At 45.7% G+C, this 13,207-nt stretch overlaps 1 protein-coding gene across 2 annotated transcripts in view; it reads right to left on the bottom strand.

Moving 5' to 3' along the window:
- Positions 1-13,207, bottom strand: part of egflam (EGF-like, fibronectin type III and laminin G domains) — a 48,141-nt gene that overhangs the window by 16,278 nt on the left and 18,656 nt on the right. For both annotated transcript variants that reach the window (XM_014172654.3, XM_014172653.3), the window contains exons 7-14: positions 11,363-11,529; positions 8,084-8,199; positions 6,911-7,331; positions 5,499-5,599; positions 5,303-5,403; positions 4,909-5,053; positions 4,399-4,588; positions 1,639-1,764 (exon numbers count right to left, since the gene is read on the bottom strand). In XM_014172654.3, coding sequence (XP_014028129.1) covers positions 1,639-1,764; positions 4,399-4,588; positions 4,909-5,053; positions 5,303-5,403; positions 5,499-5,599; positions 6,911-7,331; positions 8,084-8,199; positions 11,363-11,529 — 1,367 coding nt within the window. The remainder of the gene's footprint in view (positions 1-1,638; positions 1,765-4,398; positions 4,589-4,908; positions 5,054-5,302; positions 5,404-5,498; positions 5,600-6,910; positions 7,332-8,083; positions 8,200-11,362; positions 11,530-13,207) is intronic.

A 13,207-nucleotide genomic window follows, 5' to 3' on the forward strand; every position in this document is an offset into this window, starting at 1 on the left:
ATAGGGTGACAGGTTTGAGATAAAGTGACAGGTTTGGGATAGAGTGACAGGTTTGGGATACGGTGACAGGTTTGGGATAGAGTGACAGGTTTGGGATAAGGTGACAGGTTTGGGATAGGGTGACAGGTTTGGGATAGGGTGACAGGTTTGGGATAGAGTGACAGGTTTGGGATAGGGTGACAGGTTTGGGATAGAGTGACAGGTTTGGGATAGGGTGACAGGTTTGGGATAGGGTGACAGGTTTGGGATAGGGTGACAAGTTTGGGATAAGGTGACAGGTTTGGGATAGGGTGACAGGTTTGGGATAGGGTGACAGGTTTGGGATAGAGTGACAGGTTTGGGATAGGGTGACAGGTTTGGGATAGAGTGACAGGTTTGGGATAGGGTGACAGGTTTGGGATAGGGTGACAGGTTTGGGATAGGGTGACAGGTTTGGGATAAGGTGACAGGTTTGGGATAGAGTGACAGGTTTGGGATAGGGTGACAGGTTTGGGATAGGGTGACAGGTTTGGGATAGGGTGACAGGTTTGGGATAGGGTGACAGGTTTGGGATAGAGTGACAGGTTTGGGATAGAGTGACAGGTTTGGGATAGGGTGACAGGTTTGGGATAGAGTGACAGGTTTGGGATAGAGTGACAGGTTTGGGATAGAGTGACAGGTTTGGGATAGAGTGACAGGTTTGGGATAGGGTGACAGGTTTGGGATAGGGTGACAGGTTTGGGATAGGGTGACAGGTTTGGGATAGAGTGACAGGTTTGGGATAGGGTTAGGAGAGAGGAGTTGGAAAATGTTTCAAAATCAAAACGCTGATCTTTCTAAGTAGAATATAGGGTGTGGCTGATCTTTCTAAGTAGCATACAGGGTGTGGCTGATCTTTCTACGTAGAATACAGGGTGTGGCTGATCTTTCTACGTAGCATATAGGGTGTGGCTGATCTTTCTAAGTAGCTTACAGGGTGTGGCTGATCTTTCTACGTAGAATACAGGGTGTGGCTGATCTTTCTACGTAGCATATAGGGTGTGGCTGATCTTTCTAAGTAGCATACAGGGTGTGGCTGATCTTTCTACGTAGAATACAGGGTGTGGCTGATCTTTCTAAGTAGCATATAGGGTGTGGCTGATCTTTCTAAGTAGCATACAGGGTGTGGCTGATCTTTCTACGTAGAATACAGGGTGTGGCTGATCTTTCTACGTAGAATACAGGGTGTGGCTGATCTTTCTACGTAGCATACAGGGTGTGGCTGATCTTTCTACGTAGCATACAGGGTGTGTAGCACAAGAAAGAAACATGTCTATGTCTGATGTCACAACTGTACAAGTATGATTGAATGGGCAGAAGTCAGTATTTAATACCCAAATGTATTAATCTAATAATTAATTTGCCTCTAATAACATCATATTATTATAGCAAAATCTGCTCCGATAAAAGGGGCTATGCAATGTCAATCCATAGAAAAACAATGATATCTAAAACAATCAATACAATTTATTCACAATTGGCATTATACAGTTAGTGTTGTAGAGAAGTACAGTATGATGCATCCCAAATAGCACCCTATTCCCTACACAGAGCACTACTTTTGACCAGAGCCCTATTGGCCATTTGTGACGCAGACTAGAGGACAGAAAGATGACTCACTCTCTTCACAGAGCATGCCTCTGAAGCCCAGAGGGCACAGACAGATGTACCCGTCCGCTCGGTTGGCAAAGCAGATCCCTTTGTTGTCGCAGGTGATCATCTCACACACACTGTCACTGCACTCACCTGGAGAACAAACGGAAAGGATACACACAGACGCTGTAGGGTTTAAATAAACAGTTAACAACAACAAAAAAGGTGTCCACTGTTAATACAATCCCATGAAATTGTGCAGTCAAGTTTTCACTTTCAGAACAAAGCTACATTTGTGATGATGTGTTTTGTGTTTTATGATGATTATGATGAACTCTCTCTTTAACTGCCCCCATCTCTAAATGAACTATCCCTTTAACTGCCCCCTAACTCTAAATGAACTATCCCTTTAACTGCCCCCTAACTCTAAATGAACTATCCCTTTAACTGCCCTCTAACTCTAAATGAACTATCCCTTTAACTGCCCCCTAACTCTAAATGAACTATCCCTTTAACTGCCCCCTAACTCTAAATGAACTATCCCTTTAACTGCCCCCTAACTCTAAATGAACTATCCCTTTAACTGCCCTCTAACTCTAAATGAACTATCCCTTTAACTGCCCCCTAACTCTAAATGAACTATCCCTTTAACTGCCCCCTAACTCTAAATGAACTATCCCTTTAACTGCCCTCTAACTCTAAATGAACTATCCCTGGGCTAGGCGGGACGAATTCGTCCCACCTACGCAACAGCCAGTCTAATCCAGTGGCGCGATTTTCAAATACCTTAAAAATCCTATTACTTCAATTTCTCAAACATATGACTATTTTACAGCTATTTAAAGACAAGACTCTCGTTAATCTAACCACACTGTCCGATTTCAAAAAGGCTTTACAATGAAAGCAAAACATTAGATTATGTCAGCAGAGTACCAAGCCAGAAATAATCAGACACCCATTTTTCAAGCTAGCATACAATGTCACAAAAACCCAGAAGACAGCTAAATGCAGCACTAACCTTTGATGATCTTCATCAGATGACAACCCTAGGACATTATGTTATACAATACATGCATGTTTTGTTCAATCAAGTTCATATTTATATCAAAAACCAGCTTTTTACATTAGCATGTGACGTTCAGAACTAGCATACCCCCCGCAAACTTCCGGCGAATTCACTAACAATTTACTAAATTACTCACGATAAACGTTCACAAAAAGCATAACAATTATTTTAAGAATTATAGATACAGAACTCCTCTATGCACTCGATATGTCCGATTTTAAAATAGCTTTTTGGTGAAAGCACATTTTGCAATATTCTAAGTACATAGCCCAGCCATCACGGGCTAGCTATTTAGACACCCGGCAAGTTTAGCACTCACCAATATCAGATTTACTATTACAAAAGTTTGATTACCTTTTGTTGTCTTCGTCAGAATGCACTCCCAGGACTGCTACTTCAATAACAAATGTTGGTTTGGTCCAAAATAATCCATCGTTATATCCAAATAGCGGCGTTTTGTTCGTGGGTCCCAGACACTATCCGAAATGGTAAATCAGGGTCTCGCGCATGGCGCAATTCGTGACAAAAAAAAATCTAAATATTCCATTACCGTACTTCGAAGCATGTCAACCGCTGTTTAAAATCCATTTTTATGCCATTTTTCTCATAAAAAAGCGATAATATTCCGACCGGGAATGTCCATTTAGCTAAACAGAGGAAAGAAAACAAAGCTTTCGGTCGACGCGGGCACGAGCCTGAGTCTCACAGTACTGTAAACAGCCACTACCCAAACGCGCTACTTTGTTTCAGCCAGAGCCTGCAAAGCCACGATTCAGCGTTTTGCCGCCTTCTGAGAGCCTATGGCAGCCGTAGGAAGTGTCACGGGACAGCTAAGATCCTCACTCTTCAATAAACAGAGACAAGAAGAACGACACCTTGTCAGACAGGCCACTTCCTGCATGAAATCTTCTCAGGTTTTTGCCTGCCATATGAGTTCTGTTATACTCACAGACACCATTCAAACAGTTTTAGAAACTTTAGGGTGTTTTCTATCCAAAGCCAATAATTATATGCATATTCTAGTTACTGGGCAGGAGTAGTAACCAGATTAAATCGGGTACGCTATCCCTTTAACTGCCCTTTAACTCTAAATTAATTTACTTATACAGCCAGACTTGACCAATAGATGCAATATGGATGACACTACCACAGACGAAGAGCCAAGCGTCAGTAAAGTCTATTTTTTCACTGCTGTCTATCCCTATTCTACATATCATCATTATGGGATGGGATGTGTATTTCATATCATCTTTCTTTGAACAAATCACCTCATTGATTTCACCTATGTGGTGCTACAGTGAGTGTTACCACTTTGACACAGAGTGCACCAGCAGTGCATCTCCCTCGTTCTGTCGACTCTCATCAACATTGACTGTCCATTCAACTCCACACCCAGTATAAATGCACTAATCAATATGGTGTCTGACTGTTGACCTACAGAAAGCCAGACAACTCTCCAGCTCAAATCTGACCTGGGGACAGATTCATTCCACAGACATGGCCAAAGACATGGGATGATGGACTACAGTACATCAGAATATTCATGGAAATTGGACAAAGTGACATTCTGTTAGAAGTGCTAGAACTAAAACTAGAGGTAGAAGACTACGATTATAAGACTTGAATGAAAAACATAAAGAAACATCAGAAACCATTAGGAATGAAGAGGATATAAGCTAGCTAGACATCCAGACGTGTATGGATCGGACCCCCTCCCTTACCGATGTCTGCCCCGCTCAGAGCACTGCCTAGGGGCCAGGGTCTGAGATCCGTGGCCTTGTTGTTGATGGTCAGGCTCTGGATGCAGCCCTGGAAGCCCCGGTTGCTCCCTGTGGCCCTGACCAACCAATAGGCACTGGGAGCCCCTCCCACGTACAACGGGCTTCGGAATGTGATCTTAGTGTACTGTCCCTGTGGGGGAGAATGAGAGGGTCAACCATTACAGTCAAGCAAATCTATAGCTAATCCTGGCAAAACGATGCGCCAAAGCTCTGTAATGGAGAGATTATCACATGTCAATCATGGATGTACGCATCCCAAATGACACACTATTCCCTATATTGCGCGCTACTTTTGACCAGAGTCCATCGGGGTCTGGTCAAAAGCTGTGCACTATGTAGGAAATCAGGTGCCATTAGATACACAGACCATTATAGATCATACTTCTATCTCAGTGAAATATCGACCCAATCTAAAATGTTGCTGGCTCACCTGCTGTGTTCTGCCCTCACCTGTGAGCGTCCTGAAATGGGCGTATCGTTGTCCATTCTCAGCCAGCCACTCATACCGTCCCTGAACACGGTGACAGTGTGCCACTGTCCCGGCACCATGCGAGTCTCGCTGACTATCTGAGCTGCCCCAGTGCCACAATTAAACCTGCAAAACCACAACACATCGTCTGTCTCCCCCGCCGCAACCACACTGACCCTATCACAGCATGTCTAATCTCTGTCACACAGTCTGGTATGAATTTTCCCCTAAGTACAGATCTAGGATCAGCTTCTCCTCCCCAATACTAACCTTAATTATTAGTGGGGAAAATGCAAGACTGACACAAGATCAGCATCAAGGGGCAAATTCACCCTACACCTTGACAAACCCGCCACAACCAAACTGGTCACACACCTGTAATGCAGCTTGCCTCGTACAAGAGCCAGAGAGGTGAAGTCTCCACGGCCATGCTCATTCTCCCCACAGTACAGCAACAAGCCATCCTCCGAGTCTGCCTAACACACAACACACACACAGATACAGACAGAAATACACACGCACATGCACAGACCACACACACAGAAACACAACCAGTGGTATAGTACTGTACCTTGAATTCAAGGGTCATCTGAAAGGTCTGGTAAGAGTTCTTCAGAGGTTCAAAGGTCATGTGGGAGTGGCCATAGAACCTTGGGAACTGCACCGTCACTCCTGGCAAACACAGAGCAGGAAACACCAGTTCATCACTGTGTTTTACAATGGCATCGATCAAGTCAGTGTGAACACGCAACACACTCAACTGAATTCAATACTGGGGCTCAAAAACGTAGGAGTGCAAGGCAGAACCAGGTGGAAGATCATGATGGTATTCATTAGGGCACACCGTGGCAAAAGGCTTTGCAATGGAAAGCGAAAACAAGCGTTGGTTATTGGACAAGCTCAGGTATAGTCCATCTTTGTTTTAGTTTGCTTCTTCTGTTTGGTGAATAATGAATACGACCCAGTTGAATTTAGGTGAAACACAAACATATTCGAAACTCTGCCCCCTCCCTTTCTCCCTGTGCGCCACATGATCAATTTGTGTTCATGACACAGAATTTGGCCTACACCAGAGACACCCTATCCAGAGACCCTATCTCCACCAGAGAGACATTTTCAGAGAAAGAGAGGACACAGATCATTTCCAGAAGGATGTCTATAGACCTAAACTCAGCCACTGTCTCTGGGGTACCCCCCCCCCTCCCACCAATTACAGAGGATAGAACGCTCCGATTGCACAGGGTTGATCCATTCTCCCACGAGGAGAGGGGTTAAAAACACTCAATAAAGTCTGTCAAATTATTCTCAGGGTTTATAAGACTCAGGAGATAAAATGCTTTGAGTATATTTCTGAGGAGGAGCAGGAAGAGGAGAGGAGGAAGGGGAGAAAGAGGAGGAGCAGGAGCAGAGGAAAAACAGGAGGAAGAGGAGCAGGAGGAGGATGAGCAGAAGTAGAGGAGGAGCAGAAGAAGAGGAAGCAGCAGGAGGAGGAGCAGGCAGAGGAAGAGCAGGAAGAGGAGCAGGAGTAAGAGGAGCAGAAGAAGAGGAAGAGCAGGAGGAGGAGAAGGGAGCAGAAGAAGGAGTAAGAGGAGCAGAAGAAGAGGAAGAGCAGGAGGAGGAGCAGGCAGAGGAGCAGGAAGAGGAGCAGGAGTAAGAGGAGCAGAAGAAGAGGAAGAGCAGGAGGAAGAGCAGGCAGAGGAGCAGGAAGAGGAGCAGGAGTAAGAAGAGCAGAAGAAGAGGAAGAGCAGGAGGAGGAGCAGGCAGAGGAGCAGGAAGAGGAGCAGGAGTAAGAGGAGCAGAAGAAGAGGAAGAGCAGGAGGAAGAGCAGGAGGAGGAGGAGCAAGAGGAGGAGAAGCATGAAAAGCAGGAGGAAGAGGAGCAGGGGGAGGAGAACGCTAGCAAGTCCCTGTCCTAATCCAAGGTCCAAGTCCTGTCATCACAGGGTTAACTCCCCCTGACCTGACCTGACCTGGACTGACTCACCGTAGGAGCAGATGTCACCACTGCGGCCCAGGTTGCAGTGGCAACGGGATCCTCCGCTGTCGTAGTCACTGAGGCAGAAGCTGTCGGGGGGGCACACCGTGTCCTCACAGGCTAGGTCGTAGAGTCTGGGCACGGGGCCTATCCACTGGGTCATGGGGGGCGTGGGGGTGGTGGGAGGCAGGGTGGTGGGGGAAGGGCTGTCGGTGGTGGGGCTCATGGTGATCAGCTCAGGGGTGACGGGGGTAAGTGGGGAGCCCAGCTCTGGGTCAGAGGGAGGTGAGGGGAGGAGGATGGCGTTGGGTGCGACCGTGCCCATCCTGTAGATGACGTTCCCGCCTGGCTGAGAGGACGGCGTTCCAGACCGGGAACGGAGCTGGGATCTCTGGTTGTCACCGTTGGGAATGGCAGGGAACGGCTTCAGCTTCGAAACGGCAAGATGGATTAAGAGGGGTGCCACTGCCACGGTTACTTTAGTTTGCTGGATTAGTTATTGGACAGACTGGGTGCATGCCTAAAACAAACAGTGTTGCCAAATCTATAGTTATACTTATAGAGCTGCTTTCCTGGACCAAAATGAAACCTATTCCTGGACCCAAATGAACCCTATTCCTGGACCCAAATGAACCCTATTCCTGGACCCAAATGAACCCTATTCCTGGACCCAAATGAACCCTATTTGTGGACCCAAATGAACCCTATTCCTGGACCCAAATGAGCCCTATTCCTGGACCCAAATTAACCCTATTCCTGGACCCAAATGAGCCCTATTCCTGGACCCAAATGAACCCTATTCCTGGACCCAAATGAACCCTATTCCTGGACCCAAATGAACCCTATTCCTGGACCAAAAACCAATCTCAATGGATAATCTGCATTAAAAGTGATTTTTGAACAAGGAATCCAGAACATACAGTCGTTAAATATTTGCCCTGAGAATAGATTCCAGACTGGGATATGACTGAGATAAAGATAAGATTGGTAGGGTGGCTTTCCTGGGTTTCTAGGGCCACTGTGACCGGTCTAGGGTGAATTTTCCCCTAGACACTGATCTTGGGACAGTTTTTCCTTTCCCCCACTAATGGTTAAGGTTAGGATTGAGAGAGGGTAAGCGGATCCTAGATCTGTACCTAAGGAAAACTTAACCCCAGAGCCCTGATGGACATGATGACCCACCTCCTCAATGAAGACATCGTAGTCAGAGTCGTCTATGTCAAATCCGTCTTCATCTTTGATCTTGCCGTCTGTGATGTATCGCTGGCCATAGCCGCTGCTGCCAACCTCTGCTGTGCCTATGGATATGGACACTATTATGTATAGAATTAAATAGACACAGTGTACAGTACAAGTACAATATCAGCATCATGAGACTATGACAAGAGCACAGTGAGTCACAATGTCACAGTTAGTCTGACTCTCCAGACAGATGGATAGGTGGGGAACATAGAGTTGGAAATAGCTGCCCATGCTAACACAGGCCTTGTGGCAGGTACTCTATCCAACTCTATGGTGGGGACTTGGTCGAGTGGGCAGCAAACACACAGGGAGCCCATGGTGCTGAGGATGATGATGATTAGCTAATAAATGTTGGTGGATGATCCCCTTTATAGGGATGGATGATATACAGTAGTAGCCTGATCCTAGATAGATCAGCTTGTGCTGTTGTGTCAAAGTCATGACAAGGAGTTGACATAATGGCACAAACAGATCTGGGACCAGGCTAATACAGTAGGTGTCCCAGGTCTACCTGTCACAGTGTAGAGAGCTTGTTTCACCACATACTGGAACCTGTCCCCCAGATATACGACTGACCATGCAGACAGAGACCAGGCTGAGTCCGACCAGACAGTAGGAAACAAAAACACCATGATGTTTAGAATCCCCAACCTAAATGTTTTATTTCACATATAATGCTGTGTGTCTCTGTGTGTGTGTGCAGAACAAACTCAAAATAATTACTCCTAACCATAATGTAGGAGTGGGGTAAGGTTACTGCTGACCATGATGTAGGAGTGCGGTAAGGTTACTACTGACCATAATGTAGGAGTGGGGTAAGGTTACTACTGACCATAATGTAGGAGTGAGGTAAGGTTACTACTGACCATAATGTAGGAGTGGGGTAAGGTTACTACTGACCATAATGTAGGAGTGAGGTAAGGTTACTATTGACCATAATGTAGGAGTGAGGTAAGGTTACTATTGACCATAATGTAGGAGTGAGGTAAGGTTACTGCTGACCATAATGTAGGAGTGAGGTAAGGTTACTACTGACCATAATGTAGGAGTGAGATAAGGTTACTATTGACCATAATGTAGGAGTGGGGTAAGGTTACTACTGACCATAATGTAGGAGTGAGATAAGGTTACTATTGACCATAATGTAGGAGTGGGGTAAGGTTACTGCTGACCATAATGTAGGAGTGGGGTAAGGTTACTACTGACCATAATGTAGGAGTGGGGTAAGGTTACTATTGACCATAATGTAGGAGTGAGATAAGGTTACTATTGACCATAATGTAGGAGTGGGGTAAGGTTACTACTGACCATAATGTAGGAGTGAGATAAGGTTACTATTGACCATAATGTAGGAGTGGGGTAAGGTTACTGCTGACCATAATGTAGGAGTGGGGTAAGGTTACTACTGACCATAATGTAGGAGTGGGGTAAGGTTACTACTGACCATAATGTAGGAGTGAGATAAGGTTACTACTGACCATAATGTAGGAGTGGGGTAAGGTTACTACTGACCATAATGTAGGAGTGAGGTAAGGTTACTACTGACCATAATGTAGGAGTGGGGTAAGGTTACTACTGACCATAATGTAGGAGTGAGATAAGGTTACTACTGACCATAATGTAGGAGTGGGGTAAGGTTACTACTGACCATAATGTAGGAGTGAGGTAAGGTTACTGCTGACCATAATGTAGGAGTGAGGTAAGGTTACTACTGACCATAATGTAGGAGTGGGGTAAGGTTACTGCTGACCATAATGTAGGAGTGGGGTAAGGTTACTACTGATCATAATGTAGGAATGGGGTAAGGTTACTATTGAACATAATGTAGGAGTGGGGTAAGGTTACTATTGAACATAATGTAGGAGTGGGGTAAGGTTGCTACTGACCATAATGTAGGAGTGAGGTAAGGTTACTATTGACCATAATGTAGGAGTGGGAATTAAAATGGGTTGTGTTTAGTAAGGAGAAAACTTTTTCAATCAGAGTGAAAACAGTATGAGGCCTCAATGTGTTATGGTAAAGAAGATTGGCATTAAAATGATCCTATCCTCTTTATTCTTTGTTTTGTGGGAGGGAACTACAAATAAGACAGTGGGGATGTGTCACGCCACCCTCCCCTCAGGTGCCCCATGTTTTTGGTCATGCAGGGAGTTAATTTGGAGATATGGGTGCTAGTCAAGTCCTGTACAAACCCGCCCTTCCCCGTGGGGGGGGGGGGGGGGGGGAACCTCCCCCATCCCCCCGCTCTTAATCCTGTCTGATGAGGCCAGGGCGTAACCCGATTTTCGCCCTGTGAGGGGGGGCAGGCTTGTGACACAGTGTGTTGGGACAGCCTCTCTGTCCAAACCAACAGGACTTCAGATGCTTCATTCAGTCCAGTTTAACCCTGTGATTGCCACCATGTGTCTGCGCGCCAGCCGCCCACCCACATGGCTCTAGGAGTTGGATTGACAGGACAACAGCTCCCACAGTCCTCCTCACAACATGGCATCAGGAACCTCTCTCTGTTCTGTAAAGGGTTAAACTTGTATCCAGTACGTAATGGGAGTCTTACCTCCAACCTGTATTTATAACCTTATGTTTACCTAATACAGTGTGTGTGCAAACAAATAAATAAAACAAATAAACACACTTCCATACTTGCACACGTACACACACACACACCAGAGTAAAGCTTACTTGCTGATGTTTGTCCATAGACTGCCAGTCTACCATGGCCCCTCTCTCCCCTACAAAAACAGTACTGATCCGGGGCCTCAGGGTTATCTCTGGTAGCCTCCTAAATGGCATCCTATTCTCTATATAGTGCACTGCATTTGACCAGGGCCCATAGGGATCTGTCAAAAGTAGTGCACTATGTAGGGAATAGTGTGCCATTTGTGACACAAACCTCTTTCTCTCTCATGTCAATATCAATCAGCCCATAAACCTCCCTTCCCCCCACCACACCAATTGTAATTTACATTATAATAATAGGAAAATACAATTCTCTGGACCCGGTCTAAGTCTATCGCTTTATCTCCATGGACTTAAAGAAATGGACAGAAAACACATACGCTCTCTATGCATGCACAACACACACACACACACACACACACACACACACACACACACACACACACACACACACACACACACACACACACACACACACACACACACACACACACACACACACACACACACACACACACACACACACAGTGGCGGGGCAGTTACCAGGGGTGCGGATGGGGTTGTTGATGGCGCTGGGAGGGCTCACTCCATGGACGTTGGCGGCTCGGACCACAAACTGGTATTCCGTGTCGGGGCTTAACCCTTTCAGTACCATGGAGTTGGCTTCAATGGGCTCCCTGATGTAGGTCCACTCTGTGTCCATCTCAGGCCTGTATAGAGGAGACCATTCATATAGGAATTACACTGGTGCACTGACTAAAACACTATTCAGAATATAAAACACTGAGAGAAAAATGTTTATATCTCATGAAATAATGCATTTATTTATTTTTTTAACTGGGAGGAATTTGGAGTGTGCAACTTAATTCATGGTCTGCGTTAGTCTGCACCTTGTTAACGAGTGTGTTTCTCCAGCTTCATGCTCCACTTAACTAGAGGGCCACTGACTGCGTAACTGCCAGGTTAGCTTACAGGGTTCTCACCCCATACTGCACACCTGTCCTGCACACTTCCAGTCCCAACACGGTTCACAGGTCAAAGTTGAGTCTTAACACACTCGTCTTAACACAGAAACACAACTCATTCTCAACTGATTGGCAGCCAACACCGGGATAGTGTTTTCAGCAAATGTTGATGTGAAATTGAATATATGCTGAGGTCTAGAAATATAAGAGATATATTGATGTAGCTCCATTTAAACAACCCTTTCTACCTTTTTTCAGTTGCCATTTGGAATTAGAATCGGGCAACGGATCAACCCAAATCCAAGTACTTGCTTGTTCTAACAGGCGTGAAACAGTATCTTACTCTATTGGCTGGGAACATGAGGATATTACAAATCAGACAATTGTCTGTCAGAGGCTTGGCAGGGTGAGGTCATCAGAGTTGAACATGTACAGCTGGTACTTTAAATACTGTCCATCTCGCTTTCCTCAGTCAATGTTATTTTTTAAATCAATACTTCTCATTTTAAATGGACTGTGTGAAGAAAACAGCTGTTCAAATAGAACCACTGTGGTTTGGTAGAGTTGAGAATTCAAACTGAAACATGCATTCTAGACTGGAACAAATCTGCAAAAAGGTATAAAAACATTACTGTCTTCAGAGGGCTTTTCTTTTCTTTCTTCTTTTTCTCCCCAATTTCATGGTATCCAATTGGTAGTTACAGTCTTGTCCCATCGCTTCAACTCCCCTACGGAGTCAGGAGAGGCGAAGGTTGAGAGCTGTGCGTCCTCCGAAACACAACCCAACCAAGTCGTACTGCTTCTTGACACAATGCCCACTTAACCCCAGAAGACAGCCGCACCAATGTGTCGGAGGAAAACACCGTACACCTGGCGACCGTGTCAGCGTGCACTGCGCCCGACCCGCCACAGGAGTCGCTAGTGCGCGATGGAACCCTCCCCTTATCACTCCTTCCGTGGCCTCCAACTGCTCTTAAACACTAGCAAAACCAAATGCATGCTTTTAAACCGTTCGCTGCCCGCACCCGCCTGCCCGACTAGCATCACTACTCTGGACGGTTCTGACTTAGAATATGTGGACAACTACAAATACCTAGGTGTCTGGCTAGACTGTAAACTCTCCTTCCAGACTCATATCAAACATCTCCAATCCAAAATCAAATCTAGAATCGGCTATCTATTTCGCAACAAAGCCTCCTTCACTCACGCCGCCAAACTTACCCTAGTAAAACTGACTATCCTACCGATCCTCGACTTCAGCGATATCATCTACAAAACAGCTTCCAATACGCTACTCAGTAAACTGGATGCAGTCTATCACAGTGCCATCCGTTTTGTTACCAAATCACCTTATACCACCCACCACTGCGACCTGTATTCTTTAGTCGGCTGGCCCTCGCTACATATTCATCGCCAGACCCAC

Source organism: Salmo salar, chromosome 24 (genome assembly GCF_965601325.2).
Source record: "Salmo salar chromosome 24, fSalSal1, whole genome shotgun sequence".
Classification (NCBI taxonomy): Eukaryota; Metazoa; Chordata; class Actinopteri; order Salmoniformes; family Salmonidae; genus Salmo; species Salmo salar.